The 26133-nt window shown below is 37.8% G+C and overlaps 1 protein-coding gene and 2 non-coding genes across 4 annotated transcripts; 2 read left to right on the top strand and 1 right to left on the bottom strand.

Moving 5' to 3' along the window:
• Window positions 1-14767: 14767 nt before the first annotated feature.
• LOC149668519 (uncharacterized) lies at window positions 14768-15331 on the bottom strand. Of its 2 annotated transcripts, none has more exons than XM_089840820.1 (2): window positions 15041-15331; window positions 14768-14951 (listed from the first exon to the last, which is right to left on the bottom strand). In XM_089840820.1, exons 1-2 carry the CDS (start codon window positions 15329-15331, stop codon window positions 14910-14912), a joined length of 333 nt encoding a protein of 110 aa, XP_089696946.1. In that variant the 3' UTR covers window positions 14768-14909. The 2 variants fall into 2 exon arrangements, with proteins under 2 accessions (XP_089696946.1, XP_089696947.1); XM_089840821.1 differs by lacking the exon at window positions 14768-14951 and having other exon boundaries at window positions 14965-15047; window positions 15110-15331.
• Window positions 15332-25108: 9777 nt separating this feature from the next.
• TRNAV-CAC (transfer RNA valine (anticodon CAC)) lies at window positions 25109-25181 on the top strand. The gene has a single exon. It is a non-coding gene; the product is annotated as a tRNA-Val (tRNA).
• Window positions 25182-25246: 65 nt separating this feature from the next.
• Window positions 25247-25319, top strand: TRNAV-CAC (transfer RNA valine (anticodon CAC)). Its single transcript has one exon. It is a non-coding gene; the product is annotated as a tRNA-Val (tRNA).
• Window positions 25320-26133: the final 814 nt, after the last annotated feature.

The following is a 26133-nucleotide window of genomic DNA, read 5'->3' as shown; positions in this document are numbered from 1 at the left end:
ATAACAATATAGATTTATTCATTTAATAACTTTTTTGATTGAAATTAGGCCTAAAAAGTCAGGGAAAAGTCTGGGAAATTGAAAATGGGCCTAAAAAGTCAGGGAAAAGTCTGGGAAATTGAAAATGGGCCTAAAAATTCAGGGGAAAGTCTGGGAAATTGAAAATGGGCCTGAAAAGTCTGGGAAAAGTCTGTGAAATTGAAAATGGGTCTAAAAAGTCAGGGAAAAGTCTGGGAAATTGAAAATGGGCCTGAAAAGTCTGGGAAATTGAAAATGGGTCTGAAAAGTCAGGGAAATTGAAAATGGGTCTGAAAAGTCTGGGAAATTGAAAATGGGTCTGAAAAGTCTGGGAAATTGAAAATGGTCCTAAAAAGTCTGGGAAGGTGAAAATGGACCTTTTTAAAGGTCAGGGTAAAAAATAAATATTAGAGGAAAAGTCTGGATAACAGTATCAGGGTAACCAGAAAATGTGTTGTCTGACTGTCTGAGATTTGAATAAAGCCCCAAATTCGCCTAGCTTCTTTAAATTTAAAAAAATATTTTGTTTAAAATACGCCTTATAAAATGTTTAGACTTTAATTCATTCAAGAATCTTCAGAATTAATTAATGTCACAGAGACTTTAGAAGTATTAATATTGGAGGTTTAAATGCATTAGAGTTAAACAAATACTGGGCTGCCAGGCTGTCTCTTAGACAACAAAGATGACCATTCTGTTTCTCATTCTCACTTATGAGAAATATACTTCTTTGCCATCGGTCGACGTCATTGATGATATACATACATATATATATTACGGATTCTACGGATTCTTCGGAAGTTAACGCTCAGTTTCAAAGTACTGATGTAAACTGAGCCAGCTTTTATCATTGCAATAACATTCAATTAAAGGCGGGAAGAATTAAAGGTTCGCTTTCAAATTAAATTTTGTTTATTTCAAACATAGAACCAAAAAAAAACCCGCTGGAAAAAATTATTTTAAATCATAAAAAAAATTATGTTTATACACTTTAAAAAAGAAATTATACCGTTTATACAATTTATAAAAAAATAAAAATAAATTATAATGTTTACAGTTTAAAAAATCGGCTTTTCCAGAACCTACATGAAACATAATCTCAACATTATTTTTTCATTCAAGGAAAAAAATTATCAGTGACTTACACTTTAATTTTTTTGGTTTTTTAGTTTTTTTCTTCGTCTTCCTCCATTTTTTTTCTTCTTCATCAATTTTTTTACTATCCTCAATTTTTTTCTTTTTCTTCTCTTTCTTCCTTTTTTCGTCTAATATTCGATGGATATAAAATTAATTGACATTAACTACGAATATTGTCCTACTGTTCTGCTATATATAAGCTTGACAAAAGAACACTATTCCATAGCCCTATCAGTGTTGCCACAAGTCAGCAAAATTCTGGGAAACCAGAAGAAAATTTATTTTTGCTTAAACGCAAGTGTTTATTAATATCACAAATGCTTATACTTAAACCAATAAAAATAACAAATGTAATTGTAGGGAAAGACAAGAAATAGTAAAAGATAAGTGTAGTGCCTAGAAACGCAAGGAAATAATATACCAAAATGTCGAAAAATAGTAAAATACATTCAGGCAATTTGAATTGGAAAATTTATGGCAACGTTTTCTATAAATAGTTTTAAATTATAACTTATAAGGATGTTTTTGTTCATTAAAAGACCCAGGTAAATTTATAAAATTATTTTCTTGTCCTACCTTCCTTATTTCGGAAATTTTTGGCAATATGCCCCGGTTTTTTGCATATGTAACAGATCCTTTTTTCCCACCAGTACTTCCGCCTCTACGCCCACCTCCTCCCCTTCCTCCTCCACCACCCCGCCCTCCTCCACGTCCCCCTCTTCCTCCACGTCCTCCTCCACCTTAAAAATTAACGATGCATCCTTTGTTAAAGTGGTTCACTACGTTATCCATTTTATAAGCCTAAATCGATAAACGATAAATTATTTATTATAAACAACATAAAAATATCATTATTTTCCGTATATTTTTAAACTTGGCAACAAAATTAAGTGTTGCAAATTCTAATTTTACGCCAAAGCTTAAAAAATAGCAAATTATGACATATTTAATTATTATATTTAAGAACTTACTTTCAGTTGAACAGTTGAAGAGACTTCAAGTTTGAAAATTAGGCCTAAAATGACCTTAAGCTATTGGCTATCGCCAATGAGATCCTATTGGCTATCGCGAAATAGTGACGCGCCACCTAGCGGTAATTTTGGTAACTGTTCTACCGGAGTAAGATTTCCTCAGGCTTCCGGGCGAGTGGCGAGGCTTAATTTATCATAGGAGGATCATAACATGGCGCCTTGCAAAAAGTATTGCAGTGTCCCACAATGTAATTCTAGATTAAAACTAAATATCAGTGGGTTATGTATGCATAGTTTTCCAAAGGAAATCAAGTTGCGTAAAGAATGGCAACGTATCCTAAAGATTGGAAAAGATATTTCAAATCACATGGTTGTATGCAGTTTACATTTCAAGAAGAAGGATTACTTTTTTTCCTAGTATGTTCTTTTTTAAGTATTAAGAATTTAAGACCAGTATTTAATGTAATTGTATTTCAGATATACCGACAGGGAAAAAAACTAAAACTTGGAACTTACCCTTCACAATGTTTGCCTAGATTGTCTACCATTGGGTAGAATCCCATTGGATCGAATGTCTCGTTCGACCGAATCCCATTAGACCGAATACCGCAATTTGGGCGGTTTTCCAATCATGAATTTTCCTTTCAATCCTATTTTTCTATTGATTTTCCTATTAAACTTCTTGTTATTGCAGAAAATACTAAACCAAACGTAACCTAATATAACAGTAATGTTTTGGAAAAGGCATATTTTTGGAGAAGTCAATGAAGCTAAATTTCAATATTTTGGAAATGGCGTAACATTGTTAAATGATTTATAAATTATTACTAACCTAATTTAACCAAACCTAACCTAACATAGAAGTAATGTTTTGGAAAAGGCATATTATTTGAGAAGTCAATGAAGCTAAACATCAATATTTTGGAAAAGGCGTAACATTGTTAAATGAATTATAAAATATTACTAACCTAACCTAACCTAACCAAACCAAACCAAACCTAACCTAACATAACAGTAATGTTTTGGAAAAGGCATATTATTTGAGAAGTCAATGAAGCTAAATTTCAATATTTTGGAAAAGGCGTAACATTGTTAAATGATTTATAAAATATTACTAACCTAACCTAACCTAACCTAACCGAACCTAACCTTACCAAACCTAACCTAACCTTACCAAACCTAACCAAACCTAACCAAACCTAACCTAACCTAACCAAACCAAACCTAACCTAACCTAACCAAACCAAACCTAACCTTACCAAACCTAACCTAACCAAACCTAACCTAACATAGAAGTAATGTTTTGGAAAAGGCATATTATTTGAGAAGTCAATGAAGCTAAACATCAATATTTTGGAAAAGGCGTAACATTGTTAAATGAATTATAAAATATTACTAACCTAACCTAACCTAACCAAACCAAACCAAACCTAACCTAACATAACAGTAATGTTTTGGAAAAGGCATATTATTTGAGAAGTCAATGAAGCTAAATTTCAATATTTTGGAAAAGGCGTAACATTGTTAAATGATTTATAAAATATTACTAACCTAACCGAACCTAACCTAACCGAACCTAACCTTACCAAACCTAACCTAACCTTACCAAACCTAACCAAACCTAACCAAACCTAACCAAACCTAACCTAACCTAACCAAACCAAACCTAACCTAACCTAACCAAACCAAACCTAACCTTACCAAACCTAACCTAACCAAACCTAACCTAACCAAACCAAACCTAACCTAACCTAACCAAACCTAACCTAACCTAACCTGACCTAACCTGACCTAACCTAACCTAACCTAACCTAACCTAACCTAACCTAACCTAACCTAACCTAACCAAACCTAACCAAACCTAACCTAACCTAACCAAACCTAACCAAACCTAACCTAACCAAACCTAACCTAAACTAACCTAACCTAACCTGACCTGACCAAACCTAACCTAACCTGACCTAACCAAACCTAACCTAACCAAACCTAACCTAACCTAACCTAACCTCACCTAACCTAACCTGACCAAACCTAACCTAACCTAACCTAAAAATAAAATTGATTTTCTTATTAAACTTCTTGATACTGCAGCAAATAATATGTGTTCACCAATAACATTCTTCAATAAATTTCAGAAAATAACTTCCATCTTTGGAAATTGTCTAACCCTAACCTAACCATACCTAACGTAATCTAACCTTACCATTAAGAGATCTCCCTCCCAAGTACTGACGGCGCTCGATGCTGCTTAACTTCTTCGATCATCCAAATCACTTTATCCATTGCGCTACTGGAGCCCGGCAACTCAAGGAATACGCTATGATTTTATATGTGTAAACCCATCCCATTCAGTCGAAAGCTCTTCCATTTAAATATTCCCATTCAGTAGAAAATCGCTCTTTGGGCTATAAATTGTTTTAAATTTGGCTACAATTTTAGAAATTTGAATTCGATCCAACGGGATTCTATCCAATAGGATATTACCGTTTGCCTATATTATTGACCCACGACAAAATTATTTCCGAAGATACCAGCGGAAAAGTTAATGACAGGAAGAAAAGAGCTGATAATAGACAAAGAAACTTTAAAAGTGATGCAGAACTAGAGATGTGAGTCGGTAATTTACCGTCCGTATATTACCGGTAAGTTACCGTTTTATATCTTACTTTAATCTTACAATGGTAATTTACCGGTAAATTACGGCGGTAAATTACCGTGGTAAATTACCAAACATTTTTATTACGCATTAAATGTTCACTTTACACTTAAATGATCAATCATTTCTGTGGTTACTTCCAAAATTACTCACCAGGCGCTATTCGCTAATCTGTACTTACAAAGATGGGCTAGAAATTAGTCTTTCAATAAATCTTTAATTAGAAATCAGATTAGAAAGGCCACGGCTGCGGTCTTGGTAATGGTAGCAAAAGCCGCAAATACGTGTAAAGCAGTCAGATAGTGCTCACAATTAAACTTTGTTTTAAGTAATGCATTGTAAGCACACGAAAATATAAATTACCAAAAATTACCAACTGAACGGTAATTTTTGTTTTCCCAAAATTTCAATCGGCAATTTACCCGGTAAATTACCGTTTTTAAAAATTACGGTAATTTCACATCTCTATGCAGAGCCTTCAAATTATAGCCAGTCGAGTTTAGAAAGAGAAATAGAAGATGCCCCAGGATTCACTGACAAACAAGCAAATATTGAATTTGGTTTGAATACTCCCGAAACTGAGGTCCCTCGGCTCCTTACATCAAGACAGAAGAGATGTTTCAGTGCAAATAAACACTTTCTTTTCTTAAACCTTTAGTATTAAAAATTCAGTTAAAACTGAGAAGGATTTAAGCCGCATGACCGGTATATCCAATTTCAAATTATTTTATGCCATTATGGAATCTATGACGATTGAATAAATTTTAAAGCACAGGGACCCTATTCTCTAAGGTCCTTTTGAAGGAATTTCGATCCGAATCTTTTCATTCGGAGTCAATTTCTCCGAATGAATATAAAACGTATTCTGTAAGAACCTTATCCTAATCATACGGCGAGCGGAGGAGATGGCCGATTCGAGCATTCGGATATTTTACCGCCTCTCTCCTCTCCATCAATCTTAGATTCGCGGAACTTTCGCCGGAGTTTTCTAGTATTTTTCCCCGTACCTTTTTGCTGGCACCTTGGCTGCGGTTCATATTTTTATTTAGTATGGCTGCTTTGATTTTTCAACTCAAGCTTCATCTTTTGCGATTTGAACGTGGTAATCGCATTGCCCGTCGCGATTTACGAGTTCAAAGGGTATTTCGAGACTTAAAATCAAGCGTGGGCAAAATTTTAGGTTAAAGCGGGAAATGGCTTTAGGCCTTGGCGGCCTTGGCGAAATCTACAAGGTAGATCGACGGCTTTTTCGTAGATTTAAAGGTAAAAAAAAACGTCGTTGAATTTATACTACATTTAAGGGATAATTTCGCGAGATCCAATTACTTAGCACATTTAATTGTTCATTTTAATATTTTTCTACCGGGGCTTGTAAGTTAGAGCCACCTATTTTTGACCAATTACATCAATTATTAATAAATGCTAGATTAAATTTGGTTATTTCCTTTAGCATCTATTTTAATTATTAAATTTTAGTAGGTGTGTAACCATTAATGAATTTATCATAATCTCACGAGATCCACACAATTTGATTATAATTTGCGATTAATTAACGTTGTTATTCTAGGTTCTCATTGCCTCATATTGAACCCTACTAAAACTTGCGCTAAGATTCATTCAAAATTCGACGTATATTAACTGTTGTTTAGCGTGTTCTTTAATACCCATTTTAAAAGAATATTATGAAGCAATTTAAGAATAAGTAATTTTTTAACAAAAATAAATAAATAAATAAACAAGACGGCCCAAGGGCTCGTAATAGTAGCCACATCGCACGAGTGAATAGCCCCTCTATACCCTACCCTAATGAGTGGATAACCCCTCTATACCTTACCCTAATGAGTGAATAGCGCTATCTTTTACAATGCTTAAATGATTTACCGTGCATAAAATCAGAGTTAATAGCCCCTCGATTCGACCCTACTCTAAACAGTGATAAAATTATAACCGTATATAATAAAATCAAAAACTTAATAACTATAATGAGGTGAAATAAATTTTATTATGTGGAATCAATGGCTCAATACTGACAATGAATTTATTAAATGTTAAAAATTAAGTCTCTATTTTTTCTTTTAAAACATATCACCTCCAACCCCTTCATCCTCGCTGTCCTCACCGCCCATAATGTTGGCTTCAGCTTCAATAGCATTTTCTAGCTGATTTTCTCCTTCGTTCCAGCATGGAACTGGATATGGATACTGTAAAAGTCCATGTGCACCTTCAAACAATATCATTGCATGCTCTAGCATTTCATTTTCTTCATCTTCCTTTTCCATTTCCTCTAGATTTTCCATTTCAAGATCAATGTTTTCGTTTATTATCCTCTCCTCATAGACCTCAAAACATTCAGTTTCCATGAGAAATCTTTCATCGTCCCTTGGATCATATTCCAAATTATTTAAAATTTCGTCTTTTTCATCATCGGTTACAATACTTGCAAAGAAACACAAATTTATTATAGAACAAATTAATGAACTGGAATGGAATAATATTTATAGTATTCACCTATTTTGACTAGCCATTTCCGAATAAATAGTCAAATTTTTTAAGTTCCCAAAAAAAAAACGCTACTTAATCCTAAAAAGTGGTACAGTGAAATGGTTGACACGAAGAAGAGGAAAAACTTTGAGCCTCTAAAAAGGGACTGTCCCTTAAGGTCTATTCGCGTAAAACCTTCCAATTTTATTTGCTCAAGCCAACAAGGTGAATTGTAAAGAAGGGGCGATGAAAAATGGGAGCGGTACTTAGCTTCTTCTTCTCTCTCTTACCCTTATTCAATTGATATTTTAACCCGTCTACCCACAACTGGCTGGAGCCATAAACGTAGATAAAATCGCTATCCCATGTCGCCTTCCCTTCTAATTGTCTTGGGACTAGCCATTTCCTTTGTACAACGTAAAATTGGTAGACATACGCCACCGATGACCAGCCCAAAGCTCTCCCAAATTACTACAACTCCGTTTACTATAGCACCGAAGACCGGAGATTAGAACGCGCGCGCACTTCGTGGGAGGGAAAAGGTTATGACCTTTCGTCTCGTAAGCCTATATATATACCAATCGTCAAAAGTCATAAGGTTTTTAAAAATGGTTTGTCATAATTAAGACATTTTTTCCAAGATTTTCGGAATACGTAGGAATTAGTAAAAGACGGATACGTTAATTCCCCCTAAAAGCGAAAGTGACGAAAAGTTTCTCGTATTCGCTTGTCGTTTCATTTGCTCTTTAGTCACAATAGAACACATGCACCCTTTAATATATGGCAGGTTTACCAGAAACACCCTGTACAGGCTCTAAATGTAATAAATAATAAAATAAACCCTACTCTTAAAATTCAATTAAAGAACCCTTAACATCTCAACGTGAGAATAAAAATAAGAAATAAAAATTTTTTGGGTGTAACTATGCCTAAATCAAATTCCAAAAAAAAGATGGCCCAAGGGCTGGGCCTTACCGACCCCGCAAACTAAAAATATCCGACGCCCCGACACTTTGGCTAAAGTAAAGGAAGAAAACTTAGTATCTATCAAGTCTTTATGGTACAATGGTAGAGCGTCTTAGTACTATGCAGTGATCCTAACTCAATTACCGGGTACAACCTTGAAAAATAATATAAATGTGACCATGCTAGAATACAGAGTAAGTCATAAATGTTGAAATAAAAATTTTATTTGGATAACGTTTGAAAAGTTTTTTCCATATTTTTTTTTCGTTTTCTTCTATTACTTCTCTTCCTCTGTTTTCTCTGGTTTTTCTTTCTCCTTCTCCTCCTCTGATTTTTCTTTCTCCTTCTCCTCCTCTGATTTTTCTTTCTCCTTGTCTTCCTCCATGTTTACTTTCTCCTTCTCTTCCTCTGCTTTCTCTTCGTCCACATTTTCTTTTCGTTTTGTCTCCTCTTTTTCCTGCTTCTCTAGTGACTTTATAATGCATATCTTAGTTAAATTTGGAACGAAATATTAGTGGAAGCACAATTACAATTTGTGCTTCAGCCATTTCCATAGATCTTATTAGAATTTCATCCATGTCATCATCCATTTCGTCATCGTCCAGCGTTATTATTTTCGGCTTTTTAACATTGACCCTTTAACGTAAAGACAATGGTTGAGAGCTTCGGTAAATATTAATATAAGATAAATGGATATACATGGATGTTGCGGCGTCCGGTTGAAATCTTTTAACGGTGGATGCTGTTAAAAAAAGAATCATTTAAGATCAATGACTTTCTCGTAATTTTGAGTTTGTAAGTCTGGTATTCAATACATTTCTTTGGTGTTGAAGTGAACACGGTGGATTCCACAGCAGGGAAGATATCAAACTTGAAATCAACCCTTAAAGGAGAAAACCATACATAATTGAATTCCTTCATATTTATTAAAGGAATATTATGAAATTTCTACAATTGAAATGTTTCATCATAGAGAGCGCAAACTAATTTTGAAATATTTTGAAGCCAAAGAAATAAAATAAAATAAAATAAGTAAAGAGCGAATTGCCGTGATCGTGGTGCTTATTAGAGCAGGGAAAAAAGGGGGGAGAAAGAAACCAAATAGGGTAGAGTTATGAAACATCAGAATTATAAAGAGAGAAATTTCTACCTCTCTTTAAATGAAAGAAATTTTAGATTTAAAAGTTCGGCTTACTTTTCCTTCTGTAAATTTAAAAAGCTTCCAAGCTTCACGTGGAAACTAAAAACCGTTCTCCGCAAGTCGATGCTTGATTTCCACCAGGTGGGCCCGAGAGAGAGTGGAGAAAGCCTCCATCGACTAAGCGAACTTTCTCTAAAGGCCTTTTCTTTGATTTCAAAGGTGGGGTTAGTTCTCTATGCAAATTAGCTTTGCGCGTGCTGACAAGAGGCTAAATCCTGAACATGAATGTATCATTCGTCTCTTGTCAGCACGCGCAAATCTACGTTACATAGAAACCTAGCTTTGCGCGTGCTGACAACCGATGTTGTAACAGAGTATATACAGAATAAGTTGCCGTTCCAGGTAGGGAGTTGCCTATCCTCTTAGCGTGAAAACAGTTTCCGCACACGCATTCTTTATCCATGGTTCCTCTCTATACTTGTCAGAACTCAAGAGCTTCAATTTTATAAACTTAGTGTTTCCCTTCGCTGTAAAATTATTTTGCATTTGCAGGCCTCAACTTTAATGAACCAAATGGTAAAATCGTCACAATTTCACAAAAGGGAGCACTATTGAGACCCTAACGAAAAATTCGTAAAATGTTTTCGCTGAAGGCGCTTAACGCCCCTTCTGAGTTTGGGTACTCCGTCGATGACCTTGAGGTTTTCACCAAGGAATATACATAAATGTTAAACTTTTTCGAAGCCATAGTGTAACGTTAATAATTAAATTTTGTTAAAAAGAAGAGAGGACTTATGGCAATAAAATACAAGTACTTTATTAGGTGTAAATTGCCTAATGAAAATACACTTGAGATGAGAGCTTTCGGCTCGAGAGCCTTCATCAGTCATACTAAAATCTAAAACGCGTGACACATACGAGGTAACCTCGGTTTTTAAAAATCATATCACGCCCTCTTTTGAACAAGATGCCTGTCGTCTATGACTGCCCAATATTTTGCTTCAGCACAGCCTTGATTTAAATTTAATATCCCTGATTTTTTAATAAATATACCTTCAATAAATTTTCTTTTTCGCCAATTTTTTTCCCGATATAGAACTTCTGGATATTTAAAATCCATTACGTGACCTTTCGACTCCCAAACATGAACCGCTATGCCGTTTTCTTTATCAAAATTTTTAATGCATTGCTTATGCCCTGAGAACCTATTTTTTAACGTTTGTTGTGTTTCACCAACATACGTTTCGCCGCATGTTTCACATTTTACTTGGTAAACAACGCAGCGATTATCCAATAGGTTAATATCTCTTTTAGGCCTATTTTTAACTAAGTGATTGTTTAAATTTTGTCCACCTATATTTAATAATTTAATGTTGAATTTATTTTTTAATAATCTACCTAATTTTTCACTAATTCCCCTAATATACGGAAGCGCTAAGCATGGTTGAGAGTCTCTAGGTCTGTTGTAGTCGTTATTAACAATGTTATTTTTAAAAATCGAATCAATTAAACCATTTGGGTAATTACTATTAATTAACTGATTTTTAACGATGGCTTTATCAGTCTCAGGTTCGTCGGAGATATTTTCTATGCGGTGTTTTAAGCTTTTTACTATACCTAACTTTACAATTTGGCTGTGGCAGGAGTTATAATCTAGAAATTTTTTACAGTGTTATTGGATTTAGTGAATAGTTTAGATAATTCTATTAAATTTACTATCGAATTAGAAAATAATGGCAGTCTACCCTTTCTAGACATAATGACCAAAAGATTAAATAATGACAATAGTTTAAAATGTACTCTTTTTCAAAAACCCACTCACTGTAAAAAATTTCTAGATTATAACTCCTGCCACAGCCAAATTGTAAAGTTAGGTATAGTAAAAAGCTTAAAACACCGCATAGAAAATATCTCCGACGAACCTGAGACTGATAAAGCCATCGTTAAAAATCAGTTAATTAATAGTAATTACCCAAATGGTTTAATTGATTCGATTTTTAAAAATAACATTGTTAATAACGACTACAACAGACCTAGAGACTCTCAACCATGCTTAGCGCTTCCGTATATTAGGGGAATTAGTGAAAAATTAGGTAGATTATTAAAAAATAAATTCAACATTAAATTATTAAATATAGGTGGACAAAATTTAAACAATCACTTAGTTAAAAATAGGCCTAAAAGAGATATTAACCTATTGGATAATCGCTGCGTTGTTTACCAAGTAAAATGTGAAACATGCGGCGAAACGTATGTTGGTGAAACACAACAAACGTTAAAAAATAGGTTCTCAGGGCATAAGCAATGCATTAAAAATTTTGATAAAGAAAACGGCATAGCGGTTCATGTTTGGGAGTCGAAAGGTCACGTAATGGATTTTAAATATCCAGAAGTTCTATATCGGGAAAAAAATTGGCGAAAAAGAAAATTTATTGAAGGTATATTTATTAAAAAATCAGGGATATTAAATTTAAATCAAGGCTGTGCTGAAGCAAAATATTGGGGAGTCATAGACGACAGGCATCTTGTTCAAAAGAGGGCGTGATATGATTTTTAAAAACCGAGGTTACCTCGTATGTGTCACGCGTTTTAGATTTTAGTATGACTGATGAAGGCTCTCGAGCCGAAAGCTCTCATCTCAAGTGTATTTTCATTAGGCAATTTACACCTAATAAAGTACTTGTATTTTATTGCCATAAGTCCTCTCTTCTTTTTAACAAAATTTAATTATTAACGTTACACTATGGCTTCGAAAAAGTTTAACATTTATGTATATTCCTTGGTGAAAACCTCAAGGTCATCGACGGAGTACCCAAACTCAGAAGGGGCGTTAAGCGCCTTCAGCGAAAACATTTTACGAATTTTTCGTTAGGGTCTCAATAGTGCTCCCTTTTGTGAAATTGTGACGATTTTACCATTTGGTTCATTAAAGTTGAGGCCTGCAAATGCAAAATAATTTTACAGCGAAGGGAAACACTAAGTTTATAAAATTGAAGCTCTTGAGTTCTGACAAGTATAGAGAGGAACCATGGATAAAGAATGCGTGTGCGGAAACTGTTTTCACGCTAAGAGGATAGGCAACTCCCTACCTGGAACGGCAACTTATTCTGTATATACTCTGTTACAACATCCGTTGTCAGCACGCGCAAAGCTAGGTTTCTATGTAACGTAGATTTGCGCGTGCTGACAAGAGACGAATGATACATTCATGTTCAGGATTTAGCCTCTTGTCAGCACGCGCAAAGCTAATTTGCATAGAGAACTAACCCCACCTTTGAAATCAAAGAAAAGGCCTTTAGAGAAAGTTCGCTTAGTCGATGGAGGCTTTCTCCACTCTCTCTCGGGCCCACCTGGTGAAAAGTATATATTTGGTAATCATCTATCAATGATATTATCAGTTGGTGTTCTTGTCCACCTTGTTAAAGCGAGATAGAGGATAGCCTATCCCTATGCCCGAAAATTTAGACCCCTTCAACTTTAAAATGACAATTTTCGAAGTTAAATAACACCATGACACATTAAACTATAAAACCCAAAAATATTTAAAATGATAGGGAAAATGTTATTTTTGTGGTAAAAATTTCATATTGGTGTATAACCTCCATCAGATGAAAAACGATTTTAGCGAGATTGGTAAAGACAGGAGTTGATTATATCAAATATGTATTTAAGCCTAAACTCGTTCTTGTTTATGCTTATACAATTTTAGCTCCAGAGAAATGTCAAATTGAAGTAAACCATCACTAGCTACCCTATTTTTATATGGATGAAATCACAATCGATATTTTTATATGGATGAAATCACTATACCTTTATTTATTTGGATGATGTCACTATACCTATATTTATAATTGAATCTAATAAAAATAATAATAATAATAATCAGCAATGTTGTATTTCAAAGAATTACTCCATTGAGGTTCTCCTTGTAAAAAAAACTTTATTGGCTTTCATTGGAATCTTTTCCTTTTTTTTACACTACCTTAAAAAAAATTTAAAAGTTTTTCAAGCAATTTTTTGTTTGAATCCCTTTCCGAATTGGACATTCGGTAAGGATGGCCGTTGTTTTGCCGGTAGGAACGCCTTTGTTGGCGTCGGGGTCGGCGGAGATCAGGGCATCTCCTAACTAAATGCCCTGGGAGGTGGCAGTGATAGCATTTTTTTGTTATCTTCTCTTGGTCATCCTTTTGGGTGACGCTTGAACTATCTTTTTCGGTCATCGCAGTAGTGGGTGTTGCTGCGTCATTAACTTTTCCTTCGTCGTCCTGAACTACCATTTCTTTTTCCGTGGTTTGTTTATCCAAAACTTAAAATACATCATTTTTATGAATACATTTATGCATAAAGTTTACATACAGGGTGGTTCAGATCATAAAACGCAATAGGTCTATGGGTATTTTATTTTTTTTTCTGGAAAATTCGTCACTTCTTGAAAATTTAAAACTATCTTTTAATTAGACGTAATTGGAACCAATCCAACAATTTTTTCAAAATTAGGCTCAAAATTGAACAAATTTCAACGTCCTAAAATCGGCGTAAGGGGGGGTCTGGAAATTACTTCTAAATTAGCCAAAAATTTAACAAACCGGAAAATTCCTTCGACTGGTTCCAGGGGTGTGTGGGAAAGAACACCATCCCGCAGATACCTGTCCACCAATTTCTCTAAAGTCTTTAGGAAGAAAGAGGTAAGACAGATAGGTCTGAATGCCTTAGCCTCAAGATAGCTCGTCTTCCCAGGTTTGGGAATAAAGATAACCTTCGAGCGCTTCCAGACATCTGGAATATGCGCCAGAGCAATGCAGGCTCTAAATATCCTGCACAGATAAGGGCCAATGGCGTCTATGCCTTCCTGGAGGAGGGCGGGAAAGACGCCATCTGGGCCAGGAGACTTGTAGGGCTGAAACGAGTTTACAGCCCACTGAAGTCTAGAGTATGTAACTACCTTATTGGCGATGCCCCAGTCCGCCCTGTGAGCTCTCCGAAAGTGCACGGGGGGAGCTCCGGTGCCTGTGAGGTCAAAGGCCTTGGAGTCCGGGAAGTGTACCTTAAGCATACGCTTAAGGGTATCAGTCCCTGACTTGGTAAACTCACCATCTGCCACCTTGATGGTGCTGAGCTGGTGAGTGTTATCATGAGCCAGGATCTTCATGATTTTGGCAGTAGCGGGAGCATCAGAGATGCTACCGCAAAAGTCCCTCCAGAGTTCCTCTTGGCCTCCCGGATGGCTTTATTATACTTATTGAGGGTCTGTCTATAAATAGTCCAGTCCCCAGTCCTCTTAGCCCTATTAAAGAGTTTCCGAGTGAGCTTGCGAAGCTTGCCAAGTTCCGTATTCCACCAAGGAACAAGCCTTGGCCGGCTGGCAAGCTTCGCTGGACAGTTGTGGTGGTAGGAATCGATAATGGCTTGTTGCATGAGATCAACTGCCGAATCAAATTCCAGCACCGAGGAAAGCTTTGGAGCATTACCATGGAGAAGGAGGCGAAGTTCCTCCCTGTAGCCGGACCAGTCGGTCCGACGGGGGTTACGCAGTTCCGTCTTAACCGAAGTTGACTTGACCGCAACCGAGAAGCAGATGTGCCTATGGTCCAAAAGAGACGGTTCATTAGACACATGCCAGTTGGAAACCGACAGACTGATATTGTCTGTGGCCAGGGTGACATCAATGACCTCCTTTCTGTTAGAAGTAACGAAGGTTGGCTCATTGTGCCTGTTGAGAATATGCAGGTTCGTACCGACCAGATATTCAAGCAGTTCATCACCACGTCTGTTGCAGTCACTGCTGCCCCACGTGACATGGTGGGCATTGGCATCACAGCCCAAAATGAGCCTGTCCCCCTGCCTCTCACAGCGGTCGACAAGAGCGACAACCTCCTGTGGTGGAGGGGAACCCGTGGCATCATGGGGAAAGTAAGCGGACGCCATGGTAAGGCCAGTTGCCTCTCCAAAAGAGGAGGGCATTACCTTAATCACAGCTGTATCCCTAGTGAGGTAGTTCGGAAGCGGAAGGATATCAAGACCCTTCCTGGTCAGAACACACGCCCTGGGGTTGGGTGAGGTAAAGTCATAAGAGATATTACCTGCATTCTTTAAACCAAGGATTTTACCATTATGAATCCAAGGTTCCTGAATGAGGGCCACATCCAGGCCCTCTAAGGCAAACCTCCGGCATAAAACTGCCGAGGCTGCTTTGCAGTGATGCAGGTTGATCTGGATCACCTTGATGCTCATATCGCAGGAAGAGAGGCGGCCCCGATCCAAGACCGGTATCTCCCACGCCTCCACCAGCAGCACCCTCGGCCCCTAACTCCATCCTAGTGACAGGAGCGTGGGTCCTCTCGGTATCAGAGTCCTTCAAAAAGTCGGACTCTGTCCCGAGGTCTATGTCTGAGCTATCTGGAAGGGATGGCTCTAAATTAATGCCAGCAATATTTGCTGCCAGCTCCCCACTCACGCTGGCTGCAGTGTTGCGTTCTTCATCCGAAGCCTCAAGGGCATTCTGGAGAGGGTCCTTAGGCGCATTCAGGACTTTAAAAGTCCCGACATCCACGCCAGTAAGACCCTCGAAGCCGGCCTCCTTGATGGCCTCCATGGAGAAGCCATCAATTAAGAAGATCCAGCGTCTGGTGCTCTTCTCATCGAACGACTTCAGGCACCGCCAACAGTCGGTCAGAAACCTACCGTTGTAGGCCTTCAATCGCCGGAGAAGAGCCGCCGGATCAGTGGTGCGACGGTCCTTGGTCCGGAAGGACACCTTGAACGGCTTCGGGAGTTCACTGGCCTTCATTACTGAAAGCCGTGTTCCCCCTATGGCACGCTCATTATGGTGTAGCACCTTCACGAGCCAATCGCCGGTCGCAGAATCCCCACAAGAATAGATCATGGCCCCAGCCATGATGTGGAAATTGGGAGGACGCGGCAGCGAGCTTCCCGAAGAAAGCTCAGCGTCCAGTGCGTCAAGTATAGCGGCCTGGATGGGAACAACGTCCTCCTCCGTGACCGCATTGGTCGGATAGCCATCTTTAACAATGGCCATCTTGACAATACTAGCGACGTCGCAGTAAGACTTGGTCTTCTTTGACGCCGCAGCTTGTAAGCTAGGCGAGGGATCAGGGTCCTCAGCCCTAGCTCTCTTTCCAGAAAGGATGGTAGCTTCTCTTGCACCAGGCGTAGAGTCCGTACCCAAGACGTTACTCCCAGCACCCGAAGGTACAGGAGTCCCATCTCGGCCCGTATCTCCTGCACCCAGTGCAGAGTTCTGGCCATCTTTTTGGGATTGTTTTCTTCGGCGGTTGGCCTTGCGCCTCCTATTAGCCTCACTCAACCTGGTAGAACCCGATTGAGGAGCAGGAGGTGACTTTTGGCCTTCCGCCGATTGCGAGTGGTTGCTGCCAGAGGCAGCATCACGCCCAGAAGCAGGTTGGGAGTTGCCTCCTTCCCTGAGAGAAGGCTGGGTACCGGTAACCGGCTCCATGCCCAGGTTTGTTTTTAGTTTTAGTTTTTAGAGAATCCATAGAGATCCCACGAGTAATGAGGCAAGTAAAAGGTCACCACCCGGTAGTCCTCAACCCGGGTGGAAGGCTAATTACAACGGGGTTTCGCCTGGTGCCCCGAGGGGACCGTTCGAGATACCGTAGATTAACTTCCCCGGTACCACACAGCCCTCAGCACGGTACCTGCACACCTTGGCTTGGGAAGGGCGCGTATCAACTCAGCCCACAAAACGCAGTGGTTGACCAGCTCTCACCACCGAGGAGGTGTGATACAACGCACTGTTGAGGACCCAAGCTGGTGGTCGCGCAAGCGAAAAGAAAGGCTGAGTAGCAAAGCAAGGGGGGGATTAAGCGCGCCATCCAGCTTGCGTCTTCAACTTCGAGAGCCAGGTTTCGGAATTAGTCGGGATGCACTTAATTTGCTCTCTCTTAAAGAGCCCGATTTTGTCCATAATGAGATAAGCGTCGTAGCGGGAGAGGTTGTGCATAAACACGGGAACGAATTTCAAAGTCTTCAACTTCAAGTTACAGGAACTATGAGCCGCTCGCCTGTAGGCTCCGTCCGTGTGGTCGTGGGCTCGAACTTTGCAGTCATCGGGGGTGAACGCCTTCCCGCAAAGATAACATAATTGAGCGGATGAAAATTCCTCCATCTCGGAGGTAGATAAGTTCATGGGTACGATAGCTTTAATTTTCTCCTGGATAATATCATCCTCAAGGTTTCGCAAAAACATTTCCGCAGCATCCATCCCTCGGTACGTCACAGGTTTTGATACTGAACCATCCTGTCCCACGATCACGTAATTGAACCCGCAAGCTATGTGTTGCGAAGTTTTTGTGATAGAGGAGAGGTTAACGTCCGGATATCATCGAGGTATTTTGCATAGGATCAACTCAATATCTGCATAGATAACGGATTTAACCTGGAAGAATATAATAGTGAACATTAATCTAATGCAGTGAATTTTACATCGTATTCCTAACACGTGTTTAATCTGTTATTTAGGTAAAACTAGTAAAATGAACTTACTTTTTGTTGCCAGGCGATGTTTTTAAACTCTAGGATGGGTTCTTTTGCTGGCATTTCGATCTTTTGCGGTCCATGTATCCTGCATTCTTAAACGTGTTCTTTGTGGTTGCTTTCGGCATTAGCACTACCGGAGAATCGATGAAGTCAATAACGGCAGTAAAAGGCCCTACCGTTATGTGTGGTTATCAACGACATAAGACGGCTTAAATTACGGTGAAACAAAAATGCTTCTTTTCCCCCTGGGTTAGTAGCAGCAAATCTATTTGACGTGATTCGTCGACTCTGTTTGAGCTAATGTAGAGTGGGAAAACCTCATTTTCATAGCCAAAGATATTAACTGATAAATCATTTAAGTGCTTGAACTTTTCCAACACCCTTTCATTTACTTCTACGGGGAATTTAATCCCTGTCAGGTCTAACTCGTTTTAAAATTGAAGATACTTCTTAACACGTTTAGGGTTATTAGTATAACTGACAAGATGTAAATGGGCTAAAATCGACCACAGGAAACAGTTATTCTCCGCGTTTTTTACATTAAGAAGCGCTTTTTTAGAGGCTAGGTTTTAGGGGTTTCGAAATACGCCCCCCCACGTAATGCTATATATGCTATAATATTAACTTGAATGAACATAATTCTATCTAATACCCAACCAATACCTTGCGATTCATACTCCTTAATTAAACGTTTTAAAGTTAAAAACCCCTAAATCTATTTGTCCCGGAATAACGTCGGGTGTTAGAATGGAGAGAATTCGAGTCCTATGATAAATTAAACATTCAACATCCAGTTCCGAATTCCCCAATTCACGCGTGTAACGCACTCGAGCAGTTAAATACCATTTTACCCCTCGTTCCTGAGCTAATTAATCTTTAAGATACTTTTCTACATAAAGGTCTACATCGGTTTCCACCGCTGCTGGTGTAAATTTAGCACAGAAGATTGCATAATGTAATACGTTCAACTCCTCTAGTTGATCTGGTATGGGTGCGTCAAGTGTCGTGGTGATTGGTTGTGTATTATCCACTTTCGTCGTATCCATAAAGTCGTGGATATCCTGGTTCTTCTAGCTCATCTAGGGAGTCGGGATCTTGAAAGTGTTCCGGGATGTGGGCGTTCAACTCGTCATGACAGTTGAATGGCTTATCACAGGTATAGTGGATATCATTGTAAGTAAATAGAGGACTAAATATTTTAACAATATATTATGTGAAAGAAACTGATTTTAATATTGTTGCAGTCGAATTTTTAAACAACGAGAATCCTGTGGCTACCACAACTTCCGCAACCATAGAATCTGGAGGAGTTGTTTACGATGTTGGTATTTTATTAAATCTTGCTATTAATAGAGTGTCTCTTTCTGTCAGAGCTGTTAAGTTCTCAAATCAGGCAAAATTACGGGTGTCAATTTATGTCCATGAACCTTATTTTGTAAGCGCTTTTTGGCTTTATTACGCGAGTTGTTAGCTTTATGTTTGGTAAAAAATTGATATTGGGCAAAATCCTGAGGTGAAATTTTATGGGAAAGAAGGACAAACTTTTGCAATTTTTGTACGCTCTCATATGACAATTGGGAAAGTGAAAACCTCACAAGGGCGTTGCACTTTATGATAATGTATGAGAAAGTTACAGAATAGGATCCAAACTTCAAAGTTCCTTTCTGCGTGGGCGGAAGTAGTTACCCAATTATAGATTACCATTTCTTGGCACCCCACAGAAAATAGCCATACTTAATTTAACAATTCTGGTGACAAAGAGATGGCATGCCATAAAGCTGGTTTTATAATTGAAAAATATCTGTCAAGGTTATTGAACCACCTATTGCCAATTCAACGTCAACATTGCCTACTTATGGAGCACGACCTGAGTCACCTGATGCAACAGCAACTAATAACGCTACAGACATTGATGATGAAGCAACTACTAGTCACGGATCGAGTGATGTTCCAACGGTTGTTTCTGGGAAAAAAACACAAGGTAACCGATCCACCTCGAATGTTCCTACTGCAGAAACAACACAAACTTGCGGATCATCCTCCAATATTCCAACGGTTGTTTTGGATGAAAACCCAAGGTAGCGGATCTACCTTCAAAAATTCAGCTTCCAGTGGAACTAAAGGCATTTTTGCAACGTGGAACGGTAGGCGCCGTGGGATGGCGCCACCTTCCCATCCGAAAAGGAAAGAGAATGACTGTCACCCAAAGTTTCTAGCCGCAGAGGCTTTAGTAGAGCATGCTAAGGTAAAAAGTGACTTTTTAAAAAGAAAAGCAGAAGCTTTTGAAGTAGAGCATAAACTTAAAGTGTGCATGATGTCTAAGATTTGAGATATTCTCGATACTAATCCTTCATCTTTAAACATGAACCGTAATACATCTGAAACGTAAAAACCACTAAAATTAAAAGTTTCAGTTAACATTTTTTGCAATAGTTCATTTTTAAATATAAATATATAGTTATATACATATTAATATCAACGTTAAAATGTAAAAAACACTATCATTAAAAGTTTCAGTTAACAGTTTTTGCAATAGTTCATTTTTAAATATAAAGTTATATACATATTAATATCAATGTTAAAATGCCAAAGGAACAATGCCGAAGGCTCCTTTTATCCAAATTAACACACTTCGTTTTGCAAATCCAGCTTAATTCCTCACTTGAGGCGCAGGTTAGTTGTCAGCATGTGGCTTTGCCAAATTAACATTCACATCTTGCGGCAATTCTCCGTTACTTAAAGCAACATTAAAAAGCAAAGCAGTTGCTATTACAATGTCCATTGAGGTTTGAAGATCTACACGTAAGCCAATAGACAAACATGGGAATAGTCTTTTCCACACCCCGCTCAACTGGATTTCTACCAGCTATTTGACTGCTGTTGTAGCGTTTCTCACCGAGGGTCCTCGCTTCAAGTAGGGGAGTCATCATATATGTTCTACAAGCGTATCCACTATCCTCCAACAAATGATATCCTTGTGGAATACGACCAGTTTCGAACTTGGCTCTCAGAACTGAATTGTCAAGAATTGTGCTGTCATGCGAACTACCTGGCCATCTCGCCACTATATCCATCATATGCAGATTGGAATCGCTGACGGTCTGTACGTTTAGTGAAACGTAGCCTTCCTGTTCCTAAAACGCTCTGCATTTTCTCCGCCCGGGGATTGAATTTTTACGTGGGTGCGGTCAATTGCTCCTACTGTGGCTGGAAAGCCGCTCATATTAAAAAAATCCTCTGCAACCTATTTGCAAATGTTTTATTTATTTAAATTAGAACAATTCAACAATAGGGGTAATTGATATTCACGTGGAATATGTTTCACTTACCTCTCGTCGTTCTTCCTCTGTCGTCGGCAAGTATATGTAATCTTGGCGTAATTGGGCTAACGCGGCGCATACTCTTTTTATTACATTACTGCAAGTCTTCTGGGATGCTTCATTGAGGTCCCACAAGTTGTTTGAAAAGAACCCGTCGCGTAGAATCTTAATGCTAAAAGTAACTGTTGAGTTGGGCTCATTGCATTGTTCAGTTCACTTTTGAAAACCAAGCTAGGCCTAAGTTTAACTACAAGTTCTTCAACTACGTTTTTTGGTAACCGGTATCGTTGCAAAAACGAATAATTATCTAAAATTTCTAAATCGTTTCTACGATTGGGAAAAACCTTTCTTGGCCTGCGAATTTCGTCCAAATCGTCAAAAAATTGTGAATCTAGAAAGTCTTGATAAAGATCAGCCGCCATTTTTAAATACTATTCACCTTGATTCCATAGATATATATACGGTTCTAGATACACTTCCCCTCTGTTAGGCCCTTTAAAAAATGCGGAGGTGAGAACTAGCAGTCGACGCTTTACGGCGGGGGAATTAGATCCAAACGCCATCTATTGAGAGATTCAAGAAACAAAAAAACGAAATATTCGAATATGGAAAGCGCGGGAAATTCGAATATGAAAAGAGCGGGAAATTCAAATTAGGCTTAACTTTTCAAATAGCTTTACGTAGTTTTGATCTCCTTTATACGTGTAATTATGTTCTTAAGTGAAATAAATAGTTTTTATGTAAAAGAAGTAGTTTTTTTAATGAAATGTTAGTGAAATAAGGCATTAAAGATGGTTAACAGTTGTTCTTTCACACATTGTCATAATTTATCAACTTCTGAAAAAGCAATATCTTTTCATAAGTATGATTAAAAGTTTGTTTACCACCTCGAAAACAAATAATAACATTATAACTACCAAATACAATTGCAAAGCATCAGCACGCCCGCTGGCAAAAGTTATTTATCATATTTTTTAGCTTTAAAGTTCAGCGATAGATGGCGCACTAGGTATCTTCCCCCGGGAAAATCGCGTCGACTGCTAGCTGTCATCTCCGTATTTTCCCCGATTCAGTAGGGTATCTAGACCCGTATATATATCTATGCTTGATTCTGAACCTAACCCACCAATTTCTAACCCTAACCCACCGATTTCGGTGGGTTAGGGTTTGGGTTAAAAGTAACCCTAACCTTGAGAAACAAAGAGGTGGTTACTACCAAAAATCAACCCAAACCAAGATTTTTGACCCAAAACATTTTTTGACCCAAATCGATGGGTTAACCCACCTTGGTTACTAGGGCCGTAAGTGAAAGCTTTAATACTATTGTTTAGTAATTTAATAAGTTACTATACAAGCTGGAATAAGGCAATTTCTCAAGCATGGTGCTTACCTTTATAGACGAATCTTGTTTTCAAATAGCCGGTTCTAGTTTGGCACGCTAGCCAGACTAAAATCACTAACGTAAATATTGATAGTCCAAATTGTATTGCCAAAGCTGACGACTTCCAATATGGTCACCAGAATAATCGAGACAAGGGATAAGAGGGTCTGACTTCACGAACATATTTCTAGAGAGTTTTCAGTTGAAAGAGTCGTACTCTATACCCTTCCAAGGTTTTGGCAGCCAAATTGGTGGGTTTTAGTAATCTTTCAGTCTTGATAAATTTTTCTATCAAATTGTTGTTGAAAAAAAAGAAATATCTCAACAGATGGTGAAGAAACACCAGAAAAAAAGATATCGAGAACGAATACCGTTGAAGAAGCTTATGTCAAAGGGAGCCCTTCCAGTAAGAACGTTGGTAATGCTGAGCAGGTATGGTATAAGATATCTTATTATCAACAAAGAGGAAATTAAATTTTTGGCACTTCATACAGGCTAAAACTGTAGAGTATATAGCTCATTTGAGGCTATAATAGAGAGCCAACAGTTTTAACTTTGAAGTTTGAACTCACGTCACACCCTTCTCGTATTGTAATTGTCATCCCCTACTGGTGTAATTTCCCAAATGGCCTATAGAGACCTTACAGGTGGGATAGTACTTCACACCCTCCAAGTCTTACCACTGTTCTGGTAGCCATATTGGGTGGTCTCAGCTTCATTCCCGCTTTAAACCCACCACCAATATGGCAGCGTAAATTATGTCACAAGGCTCAGCTCCTCCTCCAACTGAAAGCTCTCTATTCTACAAGATAATTTTCTTTTCCAGACCAGCTGTGTAATAGAAAGCTGCTCTAATTTTAATGCCAAACACCTTTGAGAGAAAATCATGTTATTTTTAATTTTTGTTTTATTTCAGGAAAATCTTGTCTTAATGGAAGAAAATACGGACAATGATAATGATTCACAAAAGGACAAAGCACAAATATCTTGGTACGTCAAATTAGTATAACTATAATTCTATTCAATGGCAAAATCGATAGTAGCAAACCCTTTGCATTAATGATAATGTAATTAAGGGTAGCTGAGAATTTACCTCAGAACGTGGAACACATGTCAAGAACCTATTTTGCCCTGGTTTATATATTGCCAGAGATACCTGAAATATCTAGAAAGGGACCGTCCATAAACTACGTCACACTCTTATGGGGGGAGGGGGTTTGTAAGGTTGTGACGGTCCGTGACGAGGGGGGAGGGAAGGGTCCTTCGATGTGTGACGTCACATTTGAAATTAATTTTATTACGAAGTCAGTAAGAGGTCGATTGACCCTTTTGTTATAGAAGAAAAAAACACAACGTTTTAAAGTCCACCGTGAGAACGACTTCCACAATAATTTAACAAAATATTTATTCCATCATCGCCTAAATAGTAGAAATTGTATGCAATGATCACCTACTTACTCGTACGTGTAGTAAATTTAAACAGCGTATTTAAAATAAAGAGACCCGTTCTCTGTAGAACTAGCTACACGTACGCATAAGGACTGCTAAATGCAGTGTCAGCTTAAACTCTCCAATGTCACTGCATATTCGCCACTAGCATTAGCAAGGAAGAATCGGATCATTCATCAGATTTAAATGGTTTTGGTTCTTTCGTAAATTTTTAAAATCTGAATCCCAAGCTCGATTAGCTTAAGGTTTTCAAGTGACAATGTCGAAAACTATTAAGTGTGCCTCTTTAACTAAGCTTTTTGGAAATATTTTGGATGGTTATAAAGAAGCACGTAGTTCTAAAGCTCAATCAGTGGCAAACGATATTCATAAAAGCTGAAAACGGAAATGAACTTTGACTTTCAAGTCGAGTAAAAAATTTCTAAGTGGAAAAGAAGAAAGAATCTCTTTTTAAATTAATCAAATTAAATTGGTAAATTAAGACAAATAATAGTCCGTTGGGGGGGTTAAAGAAATGTGACGTGGTTTTCAGGGGAGGGGTCTTAGAAAGCGTGACCAAGTGTGATCAGGGGGAACGAAAGGGTCAGAAAATGCCATTTTTTGGGTTAGTTATAAACAAGGAGCTATTAAGCGTATTATATAGTGATTGTATAGAACGATACGGCTTGTAAGTAGATAGCTGATTTAATTAAAACTATAATAGATTAAAAATAAACATTTTAGGTATCCTTATCATATGCACATCGCTAAAAAAACTTGTAATGTAGTACCCTCATCTAAAACAACTTCCAGGTGAAGGACATGTAAGACAATTTGCTCGTCATATATATATATCGTGATAATAAATAGTACCATATGGACGCAAATAGCTGACTTTAATAGTGATTGGACATAATAATTAGCTAGATCTCTTGGAAAACTCAGTGTCACTACGTATCTGTAGAGTGGTGGTTATCACGTCCGCTTCACACGCGGTAGGTCCCAGGTTCGAGCCCTGGTAGATACATGTACTGACCATCGTGATTGGACATAAGAATTAGCTAGATCTCTTGGAAAACTCAGTGCTACCGCGTATCTATAGTGCAGTGGTTATCACGTCCGCTTCACACGCGGAAGGTCCCAGGTTCAAGCCCTGGTAGATACATGTTTTGACCATCGTGATTGGGTAAAAGAATTAGCTAGATCTCTTGGAAAACTCAGTATCACCACGTATCTATGGTGTAGTGGTTATCACGCCCGCTTCACACGCGGAAAGTCCCAGGTTCGAGCCCAGGTAGATACATGTTTTAATCTTGATTGGACATAATAATTAGTTAGATCTCTTGGAAAACTTAGACTTACCACGTGTCTATGGTGTAGTGGTTATAATATATATTTAACAATTATTTCACTTCACTTGGTTTAACAAGGTGACATAGGTAGCGTACTTTTTCCCTACTTTTAAAACCATTAAACTAAGTAATATTAGAAGTTCAATAGATTGTCTAAAAAATATGTTAAAAGCCACTGTAAATGGTGCATAAATGCTTAATATTTCCTTAATACTTGCAAATAATGTTAGTAAATGGCGTGAATTGATCATAGAAATGGGGTTAAAGTACACCCTAAATGATGTCTTTTACGGCACTGGAAAAAACAGCATATATGGTGTTTGAATGCACCATTATATTTTAGAGTGCAAATGTATGACGGTAAAGAAAACATTATTATTCAAAATTTAATTACATTAAGACTGAAGTGACAGATATTATATAAAAACGTCTTGGTTTGGACCAAGGCCGAAAAAACAAACGATATGTGTGAGGTTTATCAATTGACTGAAGTTTCAGCTATTGAAATTTTTTTCTAGTTCTTTTTATCCACTCAATCCTTAATCAATATTTAATTCAATCAACTGATTTTACTGTTGATCGATCTAGTCCCTCTAAATTAATTGAAAAAATTACATATCTACGCTTTTTCAAGAACAATTAATTTCATGAGAAAATGTTTTCGAAAATGTAATTGTTCTTGAAAAAGCGTAGATAAGTAATTTTTGCAATTAATTTAGAGGGACTAGATCGATTAACAGTAAAATCAGTTGATTGAATTAAATA

Source organism: Phalangium opilio, unplaced genomic scaffold (genome assembly GCF_054372755.1).
Source record: "Phalangium opilio isolate 3A_F unplaced genomic scaffold, DU_Popi_V2 ptg000055l_1, whole genome shotgun sequence".
In the NCBI taxonomy this organism is placed as follows: Eukaryota; Metazoa; Arthropoda; class Arachnida; order Opiliones; family Phalangiidae; genus Phalangium; species Phalangium opilio.
This window is presented reverse-complemented; position numbering and strand designations above follow the sequence as displayed.

Excerpts from the sequence above, each read along its gene's own strand:
- LOC149668519 (XM_089840820.1), bottom strand. The coding sequence starts at position 15,331 with ATGCCCTCCTCTTTTGGAGAGGCAACTGGCCTTACCATGGCGTCCGCT. Across the intron at positions 14,952-15,040 it reads TTACTTCTAACAGAAAGGAG|GCACATCTGCTTCTCGGTTG; the intron begins GTCATTGATGTC and ends TTTGGACCATAG.